This window comes from Larus michahellis, chromosome 14 (assembly GCF_964199755.1).
Source record: "Larus michahellis chromosome 14, bLarMic1.1, whole genome shotgun sequence".
NCBI lineage: Eukaryota > Metazoa > Chordata > Aves > Charadriiformes > Laridae > Larus > Larus michahellis.
This window is the reverse complement of record NC_133909.1, coordinates 7075628-7094785: the sequence shown is the minus strand read 5'-3', so window position 1 is coordinate 7094785 and position 19158 is coordinate 7075628. Positions and strand designations below refer to the sequence as shown.

At 59.6% G+C, this 19158-nt stretch overlaps 1 protein-coding gene across 9 annotated transcripts in view; it reads right to left on the bottom strand.

Moving 5' to 3' along the window:
• The window catches only part of CASKIN2 (CASK interacting protein 2), an 83041-nt gene that overhangs the window by 8131 nt on the left and 55752 nt on the right, over nucleotides 1-19158 (bottom strand). For 8 of the 9 annotated variants that reach the window (XM_074607948.1, XM_074607947.1, XM_074607949.1 and 5 more), the window contains exons 3-11: nucleotides 4996-5047; nucleotides 2871-2968; nucleotides 2618-2763; nucleotides 2384-2479; nucleotides 1367-1497; nucleotides 1037-1145; nucleotides 785-893; nucleotides 373-467; nucleotides 174-291 (exon numbers count right to left, since the gene is read on the bottom strand). In XM_074607948.1, coding sequence (XP_074464049.1) covers nucleotides 174-291; nucleotides 373-467; nucleotides 785-893; nucleotides 1037-1145; nucleotides 1367-1497; nucleotides 2384-2479; nucleotides 2618-2763; nucleotides 2871-2968; nucleotides 4996-5047 — 954 coding nt within the window. The remainder of the gene's footprint in view (nucleotides 1-173; nucleotides 292-372; nucleotides 468-784; nucleotides 894-1036; nucleotides 1146-1366; nucleotides 1498-2383; nucleotides 2480-2617; nucleotides 2764-2870; nucleotides 2969-4995; nucleotides 5048-19158) is intronic. The other variant, XM_074607952.1, reaches the window with a different exon arrangement.

The window sequence follows — 19158 nt, the reverse complement described above, 5'->3', positions numbered from 1 at the left end:
AACCCCCAAATTACCAACCCACTGATGGCACAACCCCCTGTGCCCACCCCAAGTCCTTCTCTTCCCACCTAGCTAGCCAGGCTCGCAGGGACCTGTGCTACAGGAGGTGCCGGGAAGGCTGGGATGGTTTCACAAAGGGGATTGTCCCTGGCATGTCCAGGATGGCCACTGACCTGTTCGCTTACTGATGACTTCAGCGATGGAGGGGGGGAAGTATCCAACCCGATCGGTGCCTTTCTGAGCATCGTGGATGTGCCCCTTCCATCGCCCGTCTGGATGCTGCTCCAGGACCTGCCATGGGGATGAAAGGGATGGGGTTGGTACCCGGGGCTATGGTGGGGTAGGGGGATGGGGAGTGGGGAACAGCCTCACCGTGATGACATCTCCTGCCCGGACGTTGAGAGCAGTCGGGTCATGGAGGTTCCAAAAATCCTTCAAAGCTCGGACCTTCAGGATTCCTGATGCCTCTGAAGACAAGGGACGGAGGGAAGAAAGAAGGTACCAGAGCACAGGGGGAAAGAGAGCAGTTCAGGGAAGGTGGAGAGAGAAAACAAGAGAGGGGACAAGGAAGAATAGAACATTAATATTGCAGGAAGGACTCAGTCACTGGATATTGCCTGCAGAGAGGATGGGGGGAAGCCTGATGGGACTGGGATGCTGACACTTGCAGCTAGCCTGGTTTAGGCTGTTCAGGAGGAGCACTGGGAGCTCCAGGCAGGTCCCATGGGGAAGAAGACCCTCTCAGTGCCAGGCTGCACCTGGCCATGCACCAGCCCCACCTCACCTCTCAGCAGCTGCTTGATGTCCTTGCTGGCGTGCGAGGTGGTGAACTGGTTCACGATGTCCAGTGCTGTCTGGTTGTAGGTGTTCCTGATGTTCACGTCAACGCCACCCTGTCCGGGAGGGCACATGGTCAGGGCCAGACCCCACAGCTGCCAGCAGACCCATGGGGGACAGAGGGACTGAGGGGAAGGGGGTGATGGCTGACCCCCAGGAGCTTTCCCCGCCGCTGCAGCCCTGTCCCCACCACGCTCACCTCCAGCAGCAACCGCACCACCTCTGTTTTGCCGTAGAGTGCGGCCTCGTGCAGGGCTGTGCCCGTCTTCGTCTGCTTGTTGATCTCAATCCCGGCCTTCAGCAGCTGCCTGGTAGGAAGGAGGGAGAGGCATGAACGGCCGGACACTGACATCGGGGACAGGTGATCAACTGCTTTTCAATGGGAAGGGGACAACTCCTTGCACTGCTAAGGCTTTGGTAACAAGGGACCGAAGCCCACAGCAGGGAGGTGGGTTTGGGAGGAGGCGTGACTGAAGCCATGATGGGTTTTTTTGGGACAGGGCAGCGTCCCAGGCTGGCAGGGGGTTACCTGATGATCTCCTTGTGCCCGTTCTTGGCTGCCAGGTGCAGCGGGGTGGTGTAGTTGGGGTCAGTAGCATCCTTGGACTGTCCCTCCAGGAGGGCGACGCACAAATGGCTGTTCAGCAGCAACTGGGCCACCTGCATGGGGCACAGGGGTGAGCAGTGGGGTGCAGGTACCCCCACCTGCACCCTCCCAGCAAGGGGCTCGGCCTTGGGGCCAGCCCTCTGCTCCCCATCCCGCTGCTCCCCTCCATCCACAGCCCCCGGGGCTTGGCTGGAGCCGGACAATGCTTGGCAGGGCCACACTGTCGTGAGGGGCCGTAAAAGGTCACAACAGCCAGAAATACTCTTCCCATAATCGGGCTTTTCAGACCAAGCCCTAAAAAACTCCACTCTCTCCAAGCCCAGAGTGACTCTCAGCATCTCAGGGCAGCCCAGAGGCGCAGAGGAGTTATTTTTACTGCCCTGTTTATAGCTGCAGACATTATAGATACTCCAAAAATGGAAATATCCCCCTGGTCCCCTCCCCATGGAGCACGGGACAGTCTGGCTGGCCATGCTCCAGCCCAGCCCTGCGGTGTGGTACTGGCTGAGCTGGGGTCTCCCGGGGCACATGGTGGCCCCGTCCCCGCGAACCGTGATGGGGACCTCGAGCAGCCAGTCAGGGCCAGGCGCCCAGGGTTTGTGGGGATTAGCCAGCTCACCTACCTGTGCTTAAATGGGAGCAAAGCTGGGGTGGGTGGGGGGAGGCTGCAGGGAACTGGGAGTGAAGACTCCTGGTTTCTCTCTCAGCCTGATGCTGCCCTGCCATGAGGTCAGGAGCAAAACGTGCAGCTCCCAGGTTCAGGATCCAACCTTGCCCAGCAGCGGGAGGAAGCAGGTGCTGCCTGCTGGGCTCTGGGGCTTATGGTGGAGGTAGAGCAGCTGCAGCGAGACTTGGAGCTTTGCTCGCGGAGGAGCCAGCCAGATCCAGAGCCACCCCTGGAGAAAAGCCCGGCACAGGGCAGAGCCCCACAGCACCCACCTTCAGCCGCCCAAACTCGCAGGCCAGGTCCAGGGGGGTTTTCTTCGCCTTGTTGATGAGGCAGGGGTTGGACTGGTGTTGGAGCAGCATTTCTGACTGCAGGGGAGCAATGTGATACAGGGGCTCAGCATCATCCTGCGCCCTCACCTCCCTCCCACTCAGCACAACGGGGTTTGTCCCCACCTGCGCATCCCCAGGTGGTGGGTGCATGGGTGTCTCTGGGCCCTCACTTACCACTTCATAGTGGCCATACTGTGCCGAGAGGTGCAGCGGGATCTGCCCATCCAGCGAGGCCATGTTGACGGAGGCAGCGGCGCGCAGCAGCACCCGCACTGGCTCCACACGTCCCTGCCAGGCTGCATAGTGCAAGGGCCGCATCCCTGCGGGGGAACAGAGCTCAGCAGGGCTGGAGGCAGCCCCCGGCCCCACTCAGAGGGCTGAGCCGGCTGCTGGAGGCATGGTGGGGTGCTGAGGGGTCACCCCTTACCGTTGCTGTCCTTGATGTCGACGGTGGCCTGTGCCTCCAGCAGCAGCGAGATGAGGTCCAGGCTGCCGCCCAGGGCCGCGTGGTGCAGCGCCGAGAACCTGTGACACAAGGTAGGGGTCAGCCCAGCCCCGGTCCCTGCCGTGCTGTCCCTGCAGCCCCCGCCTGCACAGGGACAGAGGCCGAGGGCTGGGATGGTCACTGGCTGTTTGTGGCTACCTCCCTCCTGATTCCTCACCACCAGTGCCTGATTTTCCCCATAGCAAAGCAGAGACAAATCCCTCCATGCTGTCCCTGCCCCAGGGCTCGGTGAGGGATGCAGGGACTCTGTGCACCCCCTGAGACCCCAGCAAGAGGGGTCCCTCATCCCCCTGCCCTGCGCAGAGGCAAGCAGGCGGGATGGAGAGAGATGCATCTTCCCTCTCCGCGGTGCAGCCAGGCAGCCCGAAGTCATGCTGCTCACAGCATCCAGCAAACGCACCGGCCCTGTGGCTAGTCCTGGCTCCTCCGCCAGCCACCCCCGCCCCGTGCCAGCAGGGATGCCGGGAGCCCACGGCACAGCGTGGGAGGCCGCCAGTAATGAAAGAGCCCTGTGTCTCGGGGCTGTGAAAGGGGCCTGTCTGCCCGGCACTCCCCCCCGTGTTGTCACGTGAAGGGCCACAACTGAGTGAGGGGACCCTGTGCCGCTGGGGATTAGCCCGTGTGCCACTCCAAGGGGTGTGGGGGGCTCCAGATGGCGCCAGCCCAGGGATCCAATGGGCTTGGCAGTGTCCCAGCCCTGTGCCAGGGACACAACCCGGCCAGCACAGCTCTCTTCCCAACCCGTGGTCCCAAGGTACCACCAAATCCCTGCACAGGGTCTCTGGGCATCGTAGGAGGGATGCTAACCCCAGCAGAGAGGGCTGCTCCCTCCTGCAATGCAGTCACCATGTCCCGGAGCCCACGCCAAAACCTCTGCCTTGAAGCAAGAACGCAGCAGGTACAAAATCTCCCTCGAGCCAACCCTGTGGGATCCCTGTGGGGCCAGCTCTGCCCTGGGGGTGGCTGCATAAACCCACGCTTGCCTCTCCCATCGTCTCCAAGCCCCAAGCAAGGCGATGCCTCACCGAGGTCACTGCCAGCAGCATGGCTCTGCCGGGAGGGTGCACGTTGCGGTCCCTGTGCACAGGTCTCACCTCCCCACTGTCCCCTTCCTGCACCCCAGCAAAACCCAACACTTCGCCCACACTGTTAATACCCAAATGCCGCACGTGGCCCTCTGAGGGGAAACAGACCCCTAACCCTCCTTCCCACCAGCAGCCCTCCTGGAGCTGCCCGAGCACAAGCCCTGTGCCTTATCAGAATCAGATCATTGCTTCTATTATTATGTTTTTTTCTATTAAGCTCCATCTGCACAGTATTATTTTAAGACAGAACCATCCTGCACATTTTCAACCCCCCACTGGCCTGTTAGGACTCATCACAGACACCTCCTCCTACAGAGTCCTCGGAAAGAAAACATGTAGAAATTAGGTACAACAACAGTACATAAAACAAGGCTAATAACTCACAGGTCAGAGTTAATTCAATAAGAATAACATGCTTATTTATTTTATGGGTCTTTGTGGTTTCTTTAACTCTCAGTACCCAGCTTACTAAGTGCTTGGATTTTGGAAGTGATGAGCTACATAAATATGATGTGGTCACTTGGCAACCTCATCTTTTCTTTCTCTGACTCCCCCCACTCCCCCCGCAAACGAAGAGATTTTCCTCTTGGGAAATTAAACATGGTCACAAGCATGTGCAGGCACCAGCATCAGCCCAGTGCTCCTCCATGCTTTGACCAGCACACAGGACTTGGGGCAACAGCTGGACATGCTGCGCTCCCTTTTCACCCCCAGCCCTACCGAGGGGGACGCAGAAGAGCTTTACGAAGGATTTTGCGGGATGGATCCGGGCAGGCATGGGGTCTGCCTCTGCAGGGCTTGCCCTGGCTTTGGGATGCTGTTGCATTCTCCGGGGCTCAGCAACTACCCTTGAAAGCTTTATGATACCCAGAGCTGCAGACCAACTAACTGGACATCAGGGAGAGCGAGCCCACCCACGCTGGCAGCAGCAGCACCCAGCACCCTGCCTGGGGAGCACTCACCCATCCGCATCCTGGTAGTTCACGTTCAGGCGCTTGGCAGATCCCAGGAGCTCTGCAGAGAGAAGAGGTGAAGGTCAGGGCAGGAGGCAGAGCCCGCACCACCCCACACGAACCCCGTCCCGCAGCTGCACCAACCTCCCAGCGCACAGAACAGTGCCTGGCCCATCCCGGTGGCCTCTTCTCTCCTCTCCTCTCCCTCCACATTCACCTCCACAAACCCTCAATGAGCTGGCCCAGCTCGAGCTCAAACCCTTTCCTCCCTCTGTTCCTCCTGCCCCATCTCTGTGCGCCCCCGGGATGGGTCGGACCCCGCAGCTCCTGGCACCCCGGCTCGGTGGGATGGCACTTCCCTCCCCTTTATAGACACCAACCCCCCAAAACTGCTGAGTGGGGCAGTTTCCCCTCCCACTCGCTCCCTGTGCCCACTGCTGCCACCAAGGCCTGGCCCACAGACCACATGGTTGGCATTTTTACGGCCGGGACAGAGGCTGAAGCCTCCAGCCGTGAATGCGAGGATTGTGCCACCTCGGATATCCCCATCCCCTCGTCCGTCCCTCCCTCCCCTTCGGGGACCACTTAGCGGCGGAGGATGCTCACCCCACCCTCGGCACAGCCTCACGCGCGCCCCCAGCTCCCCGCTCCTTCCCGCAATTAATTTGAATGAATTCCTTCCTCCCACACAGAGAGGACGTTTTATTCTTCACGGAGGGGTTGAGAGCGGATTAACATCTCTGGAATTCATCCACTAAGTCAAAAGGGAAAGAAAGGGGAAGGTATGCAGGGGGCAAGAAATGCTGCCGCTCTCCTCTGCCTTTCCAGGCAGCCCCATCGCCGAGCTGGGGAGGATTAAATGCTTTGAAAGGTTTCTGGGCTGTTTCCTATGGAAAATCAAAGTCCGAGAACCGGGCTCTGAGCCCGGGGTGAAACAGCTGCTCAAACCCCACTGAAACGTGGTGGGAACCTGGGGATGGAACCCCCTTCCCTCGCAGCCGGGCAGATCTCTGCGGGCTGCAGCTCCCTCTCCTCCTTCTTCTTCCCCTCTCCTCTTCTTCTTCTTCTTCTTCCTCCTCCTCCATTCCCTTCTCTTTTCCTCCTCTCCCAAGCTCCCTGCCCACCTCGCATGGCAGGTCCTATACAAAGCCATACCCTGCTGCATGACCCCTCTGCCGGAAAGGGGAGCTGAAGAGGGGGCCGACTTATTCATCATGCAAATGGTAATTAAAGGAAACCAAGGATCAGTGCGTTCATTACTGCAATTTACTGTGTTTTGTAAACAGCCTAATTAATGCAAAATGGGCTTGGAGTGGCTGCTGGTGAAGGACTTGTGACTCCTCACCACAGCTGAGGGATCAGGACAGGATCACCCTAATTACCTCTTCCAGGGGCTGTTTGTCTTTAGAGTGGCAGTGAGCAGCTCTGCCAACCCAAAACCCTTTCCTGAAGGAACCGGCTCCCAAAACCATCGCTCAGAAGAGCTCCCACTTTTCCCTCCCAGCCCATATTGCCCGAGAGCCCAGGATCTGGGGTCTCAACCAAGGACAAGCTGCTTCTCTTGGTCCCACCAGTCAGGAAAACAATAACATTTCACTTCTAAACTGGCCACTTCTGATCCGAGTCATAGCGCGACCATAACCACCGAGCCCTGCGGTGCCTTTCACGGATCCAGGACTGCGCTTAGGGTGTACAGCAGAGCCAGGAACGGGGTCAGCTATGGTGGGCAAAGGCCTCATCCTGCCCCTCCGAAAGTCCTGGGATGGATCCTGCAAGTGGGGAGCAGGAAGGGCTGGGCAGCATTTGCTGCTGGGCGATTTCCAAAGGACACAATCGAGATAAAATTAAAAATAAATGAAGGGTTCCACTAAGCTGTAGGCAATACCCACGAAGCCACCATGTCCCGCTCCCTGAGCGATCCCCCAGGTCCCCTGCCTTTTAATCGGGGTTTATAAATAGGTATTTTTGAAGGATGCCCTGTGCGGTGGGAACTGAAGGCCAACACAGATTTGCTCCCATCAGCTGCAGCCAAAAACTGCCGAGGGGTTTTGCTGCTGAGAAAGAGTAGGAAGGAGGAGGAGGAGGAAGAGGAGGAGGAGGAAGAGATGGGGTCCTTACCCTTGGCAGGAGGGGCAAAGCAGAGCCAGGTGGGCAATATCGGGAAGAGAAGGGCTGGATGGAGATGCCCACTGAGCACAAGCACATCCAAAAGAAGCAGAAACATCCCACAGCCCTGGGGGCTGGTCCTGGAGTTGAGCAATACCCACTATTTGAAGAGGGAGAGCTCACCCCAAAACCCCATCCCCGACCGCCTCTTACAAGGGGACTGGGCTGGCCGGTGGGGCCCAGTAAGCAGGGCTGGGATGCAATGGGTGTCCCTGCCCACTCCCCAGCCCCAGGAGGCAGCTGTCAGCATCTGTACAGCAAAATGTCTGTGTCTTTCTTTGCTCCTCTCCCGGAGCAACATTCCTAAAATTAGTTCCCTGCTCCAGCAGCCCTGCAAGGTCAGGACGTGGGGCAGGACCATGCAGATACAGCGTGGGTGGGTGGAAAAGCAGCAAGACCCAAAAAGCAGAGCCGGGGGCAGCATCCCCTTTGGGGCTCTTCCCGAACGTGAAAGCAGGAACACTCATATCCCACCTCGGGCAGGAAGGGAAAGAGCTCATCCCTGGTTTGAAGCTGGGTAAATCACTGCTTGGGGAGCTGGAGAGTTTGCAGCCAGGCTGGAAGGTAACGCGTGGGTAGGAAAGGGGCCAGACACTCTGGCACCGCGGGCACCAAGGCATGAGAAAAGGGCGGGGGGATGCAGGGGAAAATGGAGCAGAGCCGGGCAGCCCCTTCGCCAGCACCGTCCCACCGCACGCCTCTGCACAGTACAGCACGCAGGGCAGGCAAACCAACCCCAAAGGCAGCCCTGCCTCGGCGGGCAGCCAGCACCAGGACGGGGTGAAGCAGCGTGGCAGCACAAGAGCTGCCAAGGGAGCGCCACCAGCTCCCATCGTGCTCCTGTGAACACGGTGACAGGAAGGCACGCGATGCGATGCTTCCCTGCATCCCTCTTCCTTATTTCATCCATAAGCTCCTTTTGACCGATTCCCCCATTTTTCTCCCCATTTCTTCAGCCCCTTCTCTCCCTGTCAGTGCCCTGGCAGCTCCAGGCTCCCTGGCCTTTCCCACCCAGACATTTTGGGGCTCGGCAGAGGCTGGGCCAAGCCATTCCCAACCCCACAGCCCTCCAATATTGGCTGGTTTGGAGGCATGGCTCCAGCCAGGAGACCGCTGAGCTGGGCTGGGAAAGGGCTGAGGGTTTGGGGCCGACCCAGTCACAGCACTGGGGTGGGGTGGCCAGACCCTTCACAGACACACCGTCACCTCCTTTGGGTTTGCACTGGGGTGGGAGCACCCGCTGGCCTGATCTGCACCCCCACATCCCAGGGAAGATGAACCCATCGATCCAGCACTGAAATGCAAAAAACCCTGAAGGGGATATTTCCAGGAGAAAATCCATCTTGGTGCATCCTGAGGGTTAACGCCGGCCGTGGGTTCCCCCTGCTCGGCCCCACTCCCCAACACGACCCCTTCCAGGGGGTCCCATCGGGCGCCCACCCTTCTCTGCTTCCCCGCTCCAGCGCGTTCGCCGGCGCCTGCCCGGGCAGGACGAGGCTCGGCAGTGCAGGGCCGGGGCTGAGCGAGGCCTCCAGGGAGCCAGCGAGCTTCTGTGCGGCGTCTGGCTGCCAAGCAGCAGGCGGGAAGCACCTCCGGAGCGCTCCGGCAAATTACTTACAAATGTAGAGCCCGCGTGCTGCGCCGGCCGCCAGCCCGGGCAGAGGCAGCATGGCCACCCCCTTGCCAAAGTCGAGACCCTCGCCCACGGCATACTCTGGATCCTGCCCCAGGCAGGGGGGAAAGTGCCAGCCCTCGGCCTTTCGGGCACTTGCTGGTGAGGGGGGCCGGCATGGCACAGCCCTGCATGGCACGTTTCCAACCAGCTCCCCTGACTAAGCAGCCCCCTCTATCGTGCTGCACCCCATGCCTCAGTTTCCCCGTGGGGATGGGCTGCACTCCCATGGTGGGGATGCCAGGCTGGGCTAAGCTCCCTGTGGGGTGCAGGGGGCTCCCTTGGAGCAGCCGGGCAGGGCGGGTGCCTCACCTGTGCCACTGGCAGCCGGCCCGGTGCAAACACGTATTTACCCCCTCGGGGTGCTCGCCCGGCGCCGGCTGTGCCGCCTGCGTGGAGCCAGGCGTGCCCTTGCCCAGCCCGGCTGGCACCCCCTATGCCAGCATGCCGGGCACCCTGTGTCCCTGTGCCCTTCACCAGAAACATTGTCCCCCCACGGATGCCCTTGGGCTTCGCTTCGAGGGCTGGGAGGCGGACATGATCACTCAGGAGCACTGAACTGCTCACTGGAAAGGAGTGACGCATGCTCGCCTGGGTTTGGCTGGGGAAGGAAATGCCCAAATATCCTGCGTCCCCCCAGCAAAGCGCTCTGTGAAGACTCCTGCCCTGGCTCACATGGAGAGCGAGGCTCCAGAAAGCAGTGCTTTTGCTATGACCACCACCAGTTTTGTCCAAGCCTTTGACCCTGGTGCAGGAGAGACAGATCTATAACTGGTGACCAACATCCTTGTCAGAGACACCTTGAAAAAACAAACCTTTCTGCTCATCCTGTGTTACAGACCCTTGTCACTTCCACTTGCCCTGGGAAATCACATCCCCACACCACTGGCTGCAAATATCCCTGTGCTATGAGCCTCCCCATATGGCAGGTCTGAGCATGCCTGTACCACGAGCATCCCTGTACTGCTATCCATGAGCATCCCTGCACCATGACCATCCCTGCACCACCAGCCACAAGTACCCCTGCGCTGCTGGCTGTGAGCATCCCGCACACAGGGATGCTCTGTCTGGGCACTGCAGGAACACCATCCTGCTGCCCTGGACAATGGGAGAAGAATCGTGTTGCTCCGGACCAAATACATGCACATAACCTCTTGGGAAAATAAAATACACCTGGGGACCATCACCACTAAGCCAATAAACCAGCTGGAGGAGCTAATCAGATGCAATCTTGCAGAGCACCAGCTGTCTCCAATGGTAGTGGCAGCCTCCCAGAGGCAGAGGTGGCAGGAGGTGGCAACTTCACCTGAGCTGCCCTGCCCAGCCCAGCCTTGACCTGCACTGATGGCCTGGGATGGCCCTGCCTCGGCACGCATTGGGTTCATGCTGGCACTCAAGAGAAACTCAATGTCTTGCTCAAAATCAAGACAAGAGGAGGTGATGTCGATCCCTCTTCTGCAGGAATTGCCCTTCGCTGTCACCTCTCTGTCCACAGGCATGTCCGCTGTGGCCACCCACACCCGGCTCCTCCCAGCACAGCCTCCTGGCAAACCGGCTGCTTCAGGTACAGTTTCCCAATAGGTCTGGAAACGATTCACCTGCTTCGATAGGGAAGGAGCTCGGCCACAGAGACCTTAAGAAACTCAACCAAAGTTGCTCAGCAAGCTTGAGACGGAGGTTGGGTGCGAGCCAAGGGCTCCTGACCCCGGCTGCCTGCTGCAGCCACCAGCCTGCACTCCAAACGCTGAGCGCAGCGCTGTGCCCAGCTCCCAGGGCAGGCAGGGCCCCCCCCCTATTCCCTCCATGTGGGTGAATATTCCACCCATTATGGTGGGTGAATTTGGCTGCTGGGGTGCTGTTGCCTGGGATACCCAGCTGAGCACCCATCCCTGCATCCAAATGCCACAGGTTTCCAAACGTCACGGGTGCTTTCCTGCCCGCAAATGGCCTGTGCTGGGGTTTGAGGCATCCCTGCAAATGGGTTCCCCACCAACGCTGACAAACAGGTCCTCCACCAAGCCAGGCACCGCAGGGTGGGTCCAACTGGGGCAAAGCCACTGGGTTAACTGGCAAGGACAGGGAGGCTGCAATTGGGGCGACAGATTCCCATCGACGCAGGGCAAATAGCAGTGACAGGAGAGAACAACACGGTGGGGAACCCCTAATTTTTCCCTACACCAGCGTCCGGCAACTTCTTGAGAATAAATGGTGTCTTCATCCTTTGAGAAACCTACCAAACCCATGTGCGAGACACACCAGACCTGGCCAGAGCCCTGCCTGCTTTGACGCTGCACAGGCTGTACGATGGCACACAAGTCCTGCTCCTGGTTTTGGCACCAGGAATAAATTCAGGGGGCTCCTCACAGCATCCTGAGGGCTGGACCCATCACCCCTGCGCTGTGAGCCTTTATCCCAGGGAAAATCCAAAACCTGAGCTTTTTAAAGAGGTTGGCAGTAGGGATGGCACCCCCCACAGCGCAGTCATCCATCGCTCACCCCCAGCCAAGCCACCCCAGGACCCCTGCCCAAACCCCCAATTTCCCCCTGCCGCTTCCCCCTCAAGAAAAGCAGGAAAAAACAGGCAGCTTGTTCAAAGTGAAGTCTCCCAGAACAATGAAAGGAAAAGCAGAGTCGGAAACCCTGTCCCCATCCGCACAGCTGGGAAGAAGGTGCAGTTCTCACCTCTCGTCCCCAAGCCTTGGCGTTTGCAGTGGGGATGGAGCGGGCAAATGCCAAGTGGGGGAAACAGCATCCCATAAGTCCTCTGGGGCTGGATTCACCCCTTGCAACAGCCAAACACGTGCTCCTGCTCTGAGTTCCAGCCCCCCAGAAGGATCTCAGCTGCATAGTGGGATGAATGGTGTTCACGCCCCTTCCCCACAATAATTTGGGGCTTCGCACTGCCGGCTACCCCAAAGCGATGCACCCCAGCCCAGCTCCCCCAGCACGGGGGAGCGGTAATATCCCGTCTCCATGGAGCCGAAATCGCATCCCCCAGCCCCAGCCAGGATGGAAACAGCTGGGAAAGGCTTCGGGTGGGGGAAGTCGGGCGGCTCCTTCAGAGATACAAGGGCTCCTTTCCCAGCTGGCCGGGGAAATGCGTTACCGGGAGGTGAAGTCACCATCCCTGCTGGGACCTGGCTATTCCACTCTCCAGGATATGAACTCAGAGGAGCTGTATTTGCCCAGGGAAGAGGTGGAGCCTTTTCCATTTCCCCCATCCTTCCGAAAGGACAGGACGCCTCCTGAGCGGGAAGAGATGGGGCGATAGCATCAGGGGCCAGCGGCCAAGCTCTGCCTGTGCCCGCAGTGCATCACCGGGCACACCGTAGGGCCAAGAGCCACCCATGGGCTGCAGGACATGGTGACCAGCAGAGCATCTGGTCCAGCATTAACAACACACCTTGGCTCCCGTTCAACTGGTTCCATACTGGTTCCCACTGGTTCCCCTGGGAGTCAGGGAAGGGGGCACAGGGCTCCAGTGCGCCCCAAGTACGCAGGCAAAGGGGCTGCACCTACAGACACCCTCAGCCCTCTCATTAATGGGATACCAAGCAAAGAATGCATTAATATAATCTGTGGAGGATGCTCAACAGATTGACGAGGGCAGAAATAACACAAAAGAGACTTACAAGAGATTAGGAGAACAAACCCAGGCCTCTTCAACCTGGGAAAATTGCACGCTGCAGCACCTGGGGAAAAATAATCCGACCGGCAGACGGTCAATGGGAGGAAGAAAGAAGGGAAGCAGGATGCAGGGGGTTGGTGAGTGCAGCACGAGCGCGGGCACGGAGGGAGCCACCGGCAAGGAAAACAACCCTGCGCAGGGGGATGCTACTTCCCAGGCTACCATCTTCCATTGTATGCCCAGGGCTGTGAACATGATATGAGCTCACGGGGGACATGAGAGACTTGGGGGGACACAACAGGAGCCAGCAGCCAAAGGGCTTGCCTTGCACAGGAAGATTAGGGCAGGTCAGTAAACCTGGATTTGCTGAGCAACAGTTAATTAGGGAGGGCGGGCAGGGACGCAGCAACCCACCTACACCTGGAGGGTTTTGACGCTTGAGAGGAGCACGTAGCTATTTATTTCATGGTTCTAACAATGAGCCCCAGATAAAAATTAGAGCAGTCAAGAGCAGCCAGCAAAACCCTGTGAGCTCAAGGGAGTGAAGCGAGGATCCAGCCCTCTGCCACAGCTTGGATGGTTGCAGCAAATCATGCAGCTCCTGCGAGAAGCAGGGCAAGGCTGAGGCTGGGGGACAGGGCTGCCGTGTCCCTATGGAACTGCCCCCATCACTGCCAACCTGGTACCCACATGCGGCAGCTGGCTCCTGGGAGCTGCTCTGGCCAGTGGAGCCAGTACTCAAAGCACACAGTGATGTGGTGGCTGGAAATCCTGCAACATCCTCCCTGTTTGGCCCCAGGGAAGCTGCCATGTACCCGGAACAGGCACTGTCGGGGCGGACGGAGTGGCTGTCCCCACCCTGGATGCTCTAATCTAGGCAAGGCACACACAGGATGGGAGGGGAGGCACTGGGAGGTGAAGCTGTTTGCTCGAGGTCACACAGAAGGTCGATGGTTCAAGTGCCGTCACTCCTTCCAGAGGCCCCCGCAGCCGGGAACCAAATTTTCCCCAAAGCCCGCCCCCCCACCACCATCCCATGGGCAATCAACTGTCGGCAGCCGAGGACTAACCTCAAACCGCTGCTGGCAGCCGTGTGGCCAGGGTTTGGAGTCACATGCAGTTAAAAATACCTTGCGGATGCCTTTCCTCAACTCTGACCCTGCGAGACGGTGCTGCTGCCAGCCCCACTCAGGGACGTGCTGGCGGGGTCCCCTGGGACGCACACAGCCCCGTCTGTGTGAGGACAGGGGCAGACGCTGACTGGGGACTGGGTTTTCCTCCCTGTGAACCAAGGATTCCCACTCCTACCTCTATCCTCTATTGCCAAACCCAAACGAGAGGCTCTCTGCTTCCTACAGCCGCCTTCCAGTGAATGATAAGTGGACTATTTGGCTCCATCTGAATCACAGCCCGGATCTGAGCAGCTTGAGCAAACTATCTCCTTCCCTTCTGGACAGAGTAAAAACGTGGCATCCAAATCCCTCTGGTCCCAAGGGATGTTGGATGGGTGACTGCTCCCGCAGATGCCATGGCACTCCAGCCGTTTGTGGCATCTGCATTGGGAAAGAGCAAGACGATCTCAGCCAGCAGCAGCTGCTTGGCACTCCCAAACCACGAGGGATGGAAGGGATCCCTCTCCAAATCCCCTTTCCGGCGATGGCCAGGGCGCAGAGGGGACCCATCTTTCCTTTTTGCTCCCATCCCCTGCACGAGATCACCTACTGAAGCAAGCGGGAACTGCCCAGCCACTCCACACTGCCACCAGTGAGGACAAGTCTATCCCCAGCAGGCACGGGACAAGCTCCTTCCAGCCTGGGACAAGCAGCCCGAGAGACGAACCCGCTCCTGCTCTCTCCTCTCCCTGCTGAGGCCGGACAAGGCGGCGTGGCTTTGCCTGTGCCCAGCGTAAGGGCTCTTTGCCAGCCAGGTCAGACCCTCCGGCTGCCTGCCCGGGTTTCCGGCTGGCCAGGCAATGCTGCAAACTGGGAGAAGCCGTTGCCAAAACCCAGCAGAGCATCTGGCCAGTAGTACCTTTCTCGTGCCTTGGCTGGAGCGGGATGTTTTCACCCAGCCATGGCAGCAAAGGGTTCCCCCGGGACCCTGGTCTGCAGTGGGACCCCATCTGCAGGGGACAGGAGAGGGACACAACAGCTGTACCACCATGATGCCCTGCACCAGCCTGTGTGTCCCCAGGTGGAAGCAGTAATCACCAATAAATCCATTTAGCAGCAAGTGACATGGTACATCCCGGGAGAGGCATCTCCCCATCCCCGTGGTGGAAGCAGGAACCCACACCAGGACCTCATGCCCATCTCGCTGTCCCTGTGGGGGCCTTGGCAGCTGCCAAGTTATTCCAGGCACCGCGTTCCTGCCCCCCTCCCCTTGTCCCAGCTGCTTCGGGGCCAGCGGGGAGGGCAGCAGGTTCCTCCCATTGCCCAGCTCAGGCGCCGGAGCCGGCTGGCAGCTGCTCGGGGACCAGCTGGGGACAAGGGCGACACGGAGCAGCCCTGTCCCCCCACGTACCACAGAAAGGACGGAGGCTGATTTACAGCAAGGTCAACGGTATCAGAATACAATTGTGATGGATATGGGGGTGTTGGATCTGAAGACCCCCAGGCCATAGGCTGAGCTCTAGTCAGCAGCTTCCCACACAGAGATGAGGAAGGGGGTTAGGCGGTAGCACATTGATACCTCCAAACCCCTAAAGAGCAGGCGCACCTTCGCACCAGAGGTAAACTGAGGCAGAGGCAGCATCCCTGGCCCTTCGTCAAACCAAGGTCGTGCCTGGATTCCTGCAGGGACCCTGCCGCCTGTGGAGACCCCGCCGCCAGGTCGTCCCCCTCCATCCCGTCCCCCTGCCTCAGCACTCCCCACACCCCAGCCCTACCGAGCAGCGGTGGGACGCAAGCCAAGGCCTGCCCGCTCCCTGGACCCCTGCCGGCAACCTGATCTGTTTACGCCTTTCCAGCGTGGCGGGTGCGTGTCGGGAACGGCCCCGGCAAGCCCGAGTTGGCGGCTGAGGCAGGACGTGGGAGCTGAGCACCGAAACCCCCGCCTGCTGCCTTGCAGCATCAGGGGGAATGGTGGGGAGAAAGAAGGGGGTGCACAGGGGGGAAAAGGGTCCCCCCACCTTTCTCAACTCTTTTTCATAGAAAAAGGCACCTCCTTCTGGCACTGTGCCACCCCTCCTGCAGCACCCTGTGCCCCCCACCCCAGCCAGGGAATCACAGTAGGTTGCCTCATCCCCAGGCCCCAACGGCAAAAGGTTTTCCGAGCTGTGCCAGCCCTCCTAGGAAAGCGCTGGGAGAGCGAACCAGCACTGGAAGCTACATGTCCCTTCCTGGTCGATGAGGTGCCAGCTTTGCAAGCACATGGCTGGCCACGCGTGGGGGCTCAGGGGCCCACGTGCTGGTCCCCATCCCAGTGCCCGGGTTGTCCCCAGGTGGGGCTGAGCAGAGGCACCCACCTGCACTGCTCCTGGGAGGGGATGTTTATGCAGGACAATACTCATGGGTGACACCAATACCTGGTGTGAATTCAGCCCCGTGAAGCCACAAGTGTTCAGAGGAGGCTGCAGCGGGATGGAGCAGACCGATGACTTTGGGGGCTCAGAGCTGGCCACACAAGGTTTGGGGTGGAGGGAACGGAGAAGCAACTCCAGGATGTACATGTGCAGTCCAGTACATGCTGCTAAATATAACCAGTGGGACAGATGCTCCAAGACAGGGAGCTGCTTGTGCCCCGAGGAAGCTGAGGGCTCCCCTAAGGCTTGAGCAGCCTTCAAGGTTTGTCCACGGAGCAGGACCAGCCGCAGCTCCTCCACAGGAGTCTCTTCCGCTGCGTGGAGGAGTGTTTCCCTTCTTTTTAACCTGGCAGGATAAGTGGGTGCTCATTCAGGGAAGGCAGCAGGGCTCACGCAGCCCTTCCCACCCACATCAGCCCAACAAAACCAAACCCAAGGTGCAGCCCGGACTGAAGCCCAGAGCAATCCCCACTGCCAGCTGGGCTTGCTAAGCACCCATGTACCCCATGTAGGCAATGATTAGCTGCCAGGGAGGACTCTGGCCCCTTTTGGAGGCCACCGAGGCGAGCGGTGCTCATGTAGCCCCACTGCAGTGGGGATGCATCCAGGGAGGTCCCCGAGGGATGTGAGTTGGGTGTCCTGCCCAGGGAGAGAGGACACCCATGGGAGAGGAAGGTCCATAGGGCTCACAATCCACGGTCTCCCTTTTGCTGTTTGCACCCATTTTGGCTCCAGCTGGAAAACTCCCTTCAGGCTTACCGATGCCCATCCTAGCAAAGAAACAAGACAATGCCCCAAGACGGGCTGTCCAACGGGGAGAGTGAGGGCTGAGGGCCAGCCAGACCCTGGGACCAACGCTGCAAGGGGGCAAGAGGCACCTGCAAAACGGGTGGGAGAGCCCGAGCCAGCCCTGCCACCAGGGCCACCTCCGTGCTGGGCACCCAACACCCATGCCACGCTCACCAACTCCCTTCGCAAGCAGACAGGACGCCTTACCTAACCAGCCATACCCACGGCCAAGGGCGGTGTTATGAAACCCCAGGAGTTTTCTCCACCCACGACAAAGCCGGGGTCTACCAATACAGGCTCCAGTTCCTGGGATCGCACCCGAGGGAGGCTGGGGCAGGGGTCCGGGGACAGCAGCAGTGCTGGGTGCCGCACGCTCTCTGCACAGCCTTGGCTGGGGCCCGGCAAGGGAGAGGTGCTGGCAGGGCTTGGCGGAAGCGCAGCCGGACGTGTTGCACCAGGCCTGGGATGCTGCGGCAGACGCATACCTGCCACGCATGCAGGTTTTCCCGGCTCCCTTATCTTGCCATCGAAGCTGCACTCGGTTGCAGCTCCGGCCTTTCGCCCCTGGGGTAGCAAACGGCTCGGGGTGTCTGTGCACCCACCCTGCTGCCGCTGCCCCGGGCATCCCGCTTGAGCCAGGGATGGGCGAGGGTGTCCGGCCCTTCCCTGGGAGGGTAAAGATTATCCCGGCTGCACCATTTCCAAGCAGTCTGGGCATCTCCAGACAGGTCTGTGACTCACCAGGACACCTCGGCAATGCCCAGGCGATGTTGCAGCCCTGAGGTTCAAGCAGGTCCCTCCCTCTCCATCCCAGGCACGATTTTTTGGGGAAGCCAGGATGGGATATGGGAGAGTGGGAGAGCTCACAGCTCCTCCCTAACCCCCTTGCGCTTGCTAGAGCAGCCAGAAAAAGGTGGTTTATTGTTATTTAGTTTCTGCCCCTTTCATACTCCTTTGCCGGAGTTTTTGCCAGAGGCGGGCCTCGGGTCTGGCGGGGGGCCAGGCCAGCCGAGGCGCTTTTAAAAACAAAGCAGGGCGCGTGCATGCACACACACACGCACGGCACCCAGCCCCTCTTTTAACTCTTGCTGGGGCGATGCTGCATGGAAGATGGTTTCCAGCTGGCCGGCAGCATGCTACCACACACTCCCAACAGGCTAGAAACCATCTTCCGCAGGGGATGCTGTTGATCGCTGCTGAGAACCAATAATTCACTCCCCCAACTTCCCAGGGAAACCTTCTTGCAGCACCAGAATCCTGACAGAGAGGTGGCAGGAGTGATGCTATGATGCTGTTATGTCCACAGGAATCTGCTTGTCCTAAACAGGGACGATGCCACAACCCCTTTCTAGGTCACACCCAAGATCTTCAGAGCCAGCAGCCCCGCGGGCATGAGGAAGAAGAGTACAACAAGGTTTTCACCTAAAAGCAGCTTCTCTCCTGGGTGGCAGAAAGCCACCAGAAAGCACTGGTGACACACACACCACATCCCCAAACCCACAGGGCTGACTGCCTTTTTGCACAGGTCGCTGCTACCCAGAAAGTCTTTATCCACCAGCTCCCTCCCACCTGCGACCAGCCCCATGCCCCAGCATGTCCCCAGTCCCAACCAGAGGACGGGATGCCTGTGCCAGCAACGTCCTTGCCACGTTTCCCTCCTCCCCTGCCTGAGTGCAGCCCTGGGGAGCACCGTCCCCGTTACGGCACCCGTGTGCCGCCAGTACCCGGGCACACGCCGTCCCATGGCTCAGGGCTGCCCTCCCTGTCTGCCTTTGAGCTGTCAGCATCCAAATTGTCCCGTGTTTCTGGGTCAGGCAGCCCAAACGGCCTCCGCAGCCCTCGGGAAGGGGGAGCTGCGCCCCCTGGTCTGGGCTGAGGCACTAGGAAGTGCTCAAAGGATGTAAATCCCACTCCTGCCACAAACTTCAGTGTCCTGCCTTGTGACACTGAGGATGGCTGCCAGCCCAGCTCCATCCATGGCCCTGGGGGACCTCCGCATTCCTGGAGAGATGGGCAACTCCCTGGGATACCCCGGTGCTGCCCACTGAGGGAAGGCAGCATGGCCCAGGGCAGCCCCAAGAGAGCCCATGCTCATCCTCTTCCCCAGAATTAGCCTGGTTTTGCCCACTCTTTTGCCCCAGCAAGGAAAAGGCAGCAGGTGGCCCAGACTGACAGCAAGGAGCCACAGGTTGCCCTGCCAAAGGGTTTTTAAAGAATCAGGAGAGAAATATAGATGTGGGAGGGAAGCAGACGTAGACCTGTGAACATGGGGAGATGGGGTGCAGAGGGGCACCCCAAGGAGGCCATTCTCCCTGCACAATGCTGTTTGCTCGTGCCTTATCTCCCGCGCTCTGCGCAGTGACACTTTCCCCGGCTCTGGGCGCACCGGCAGCA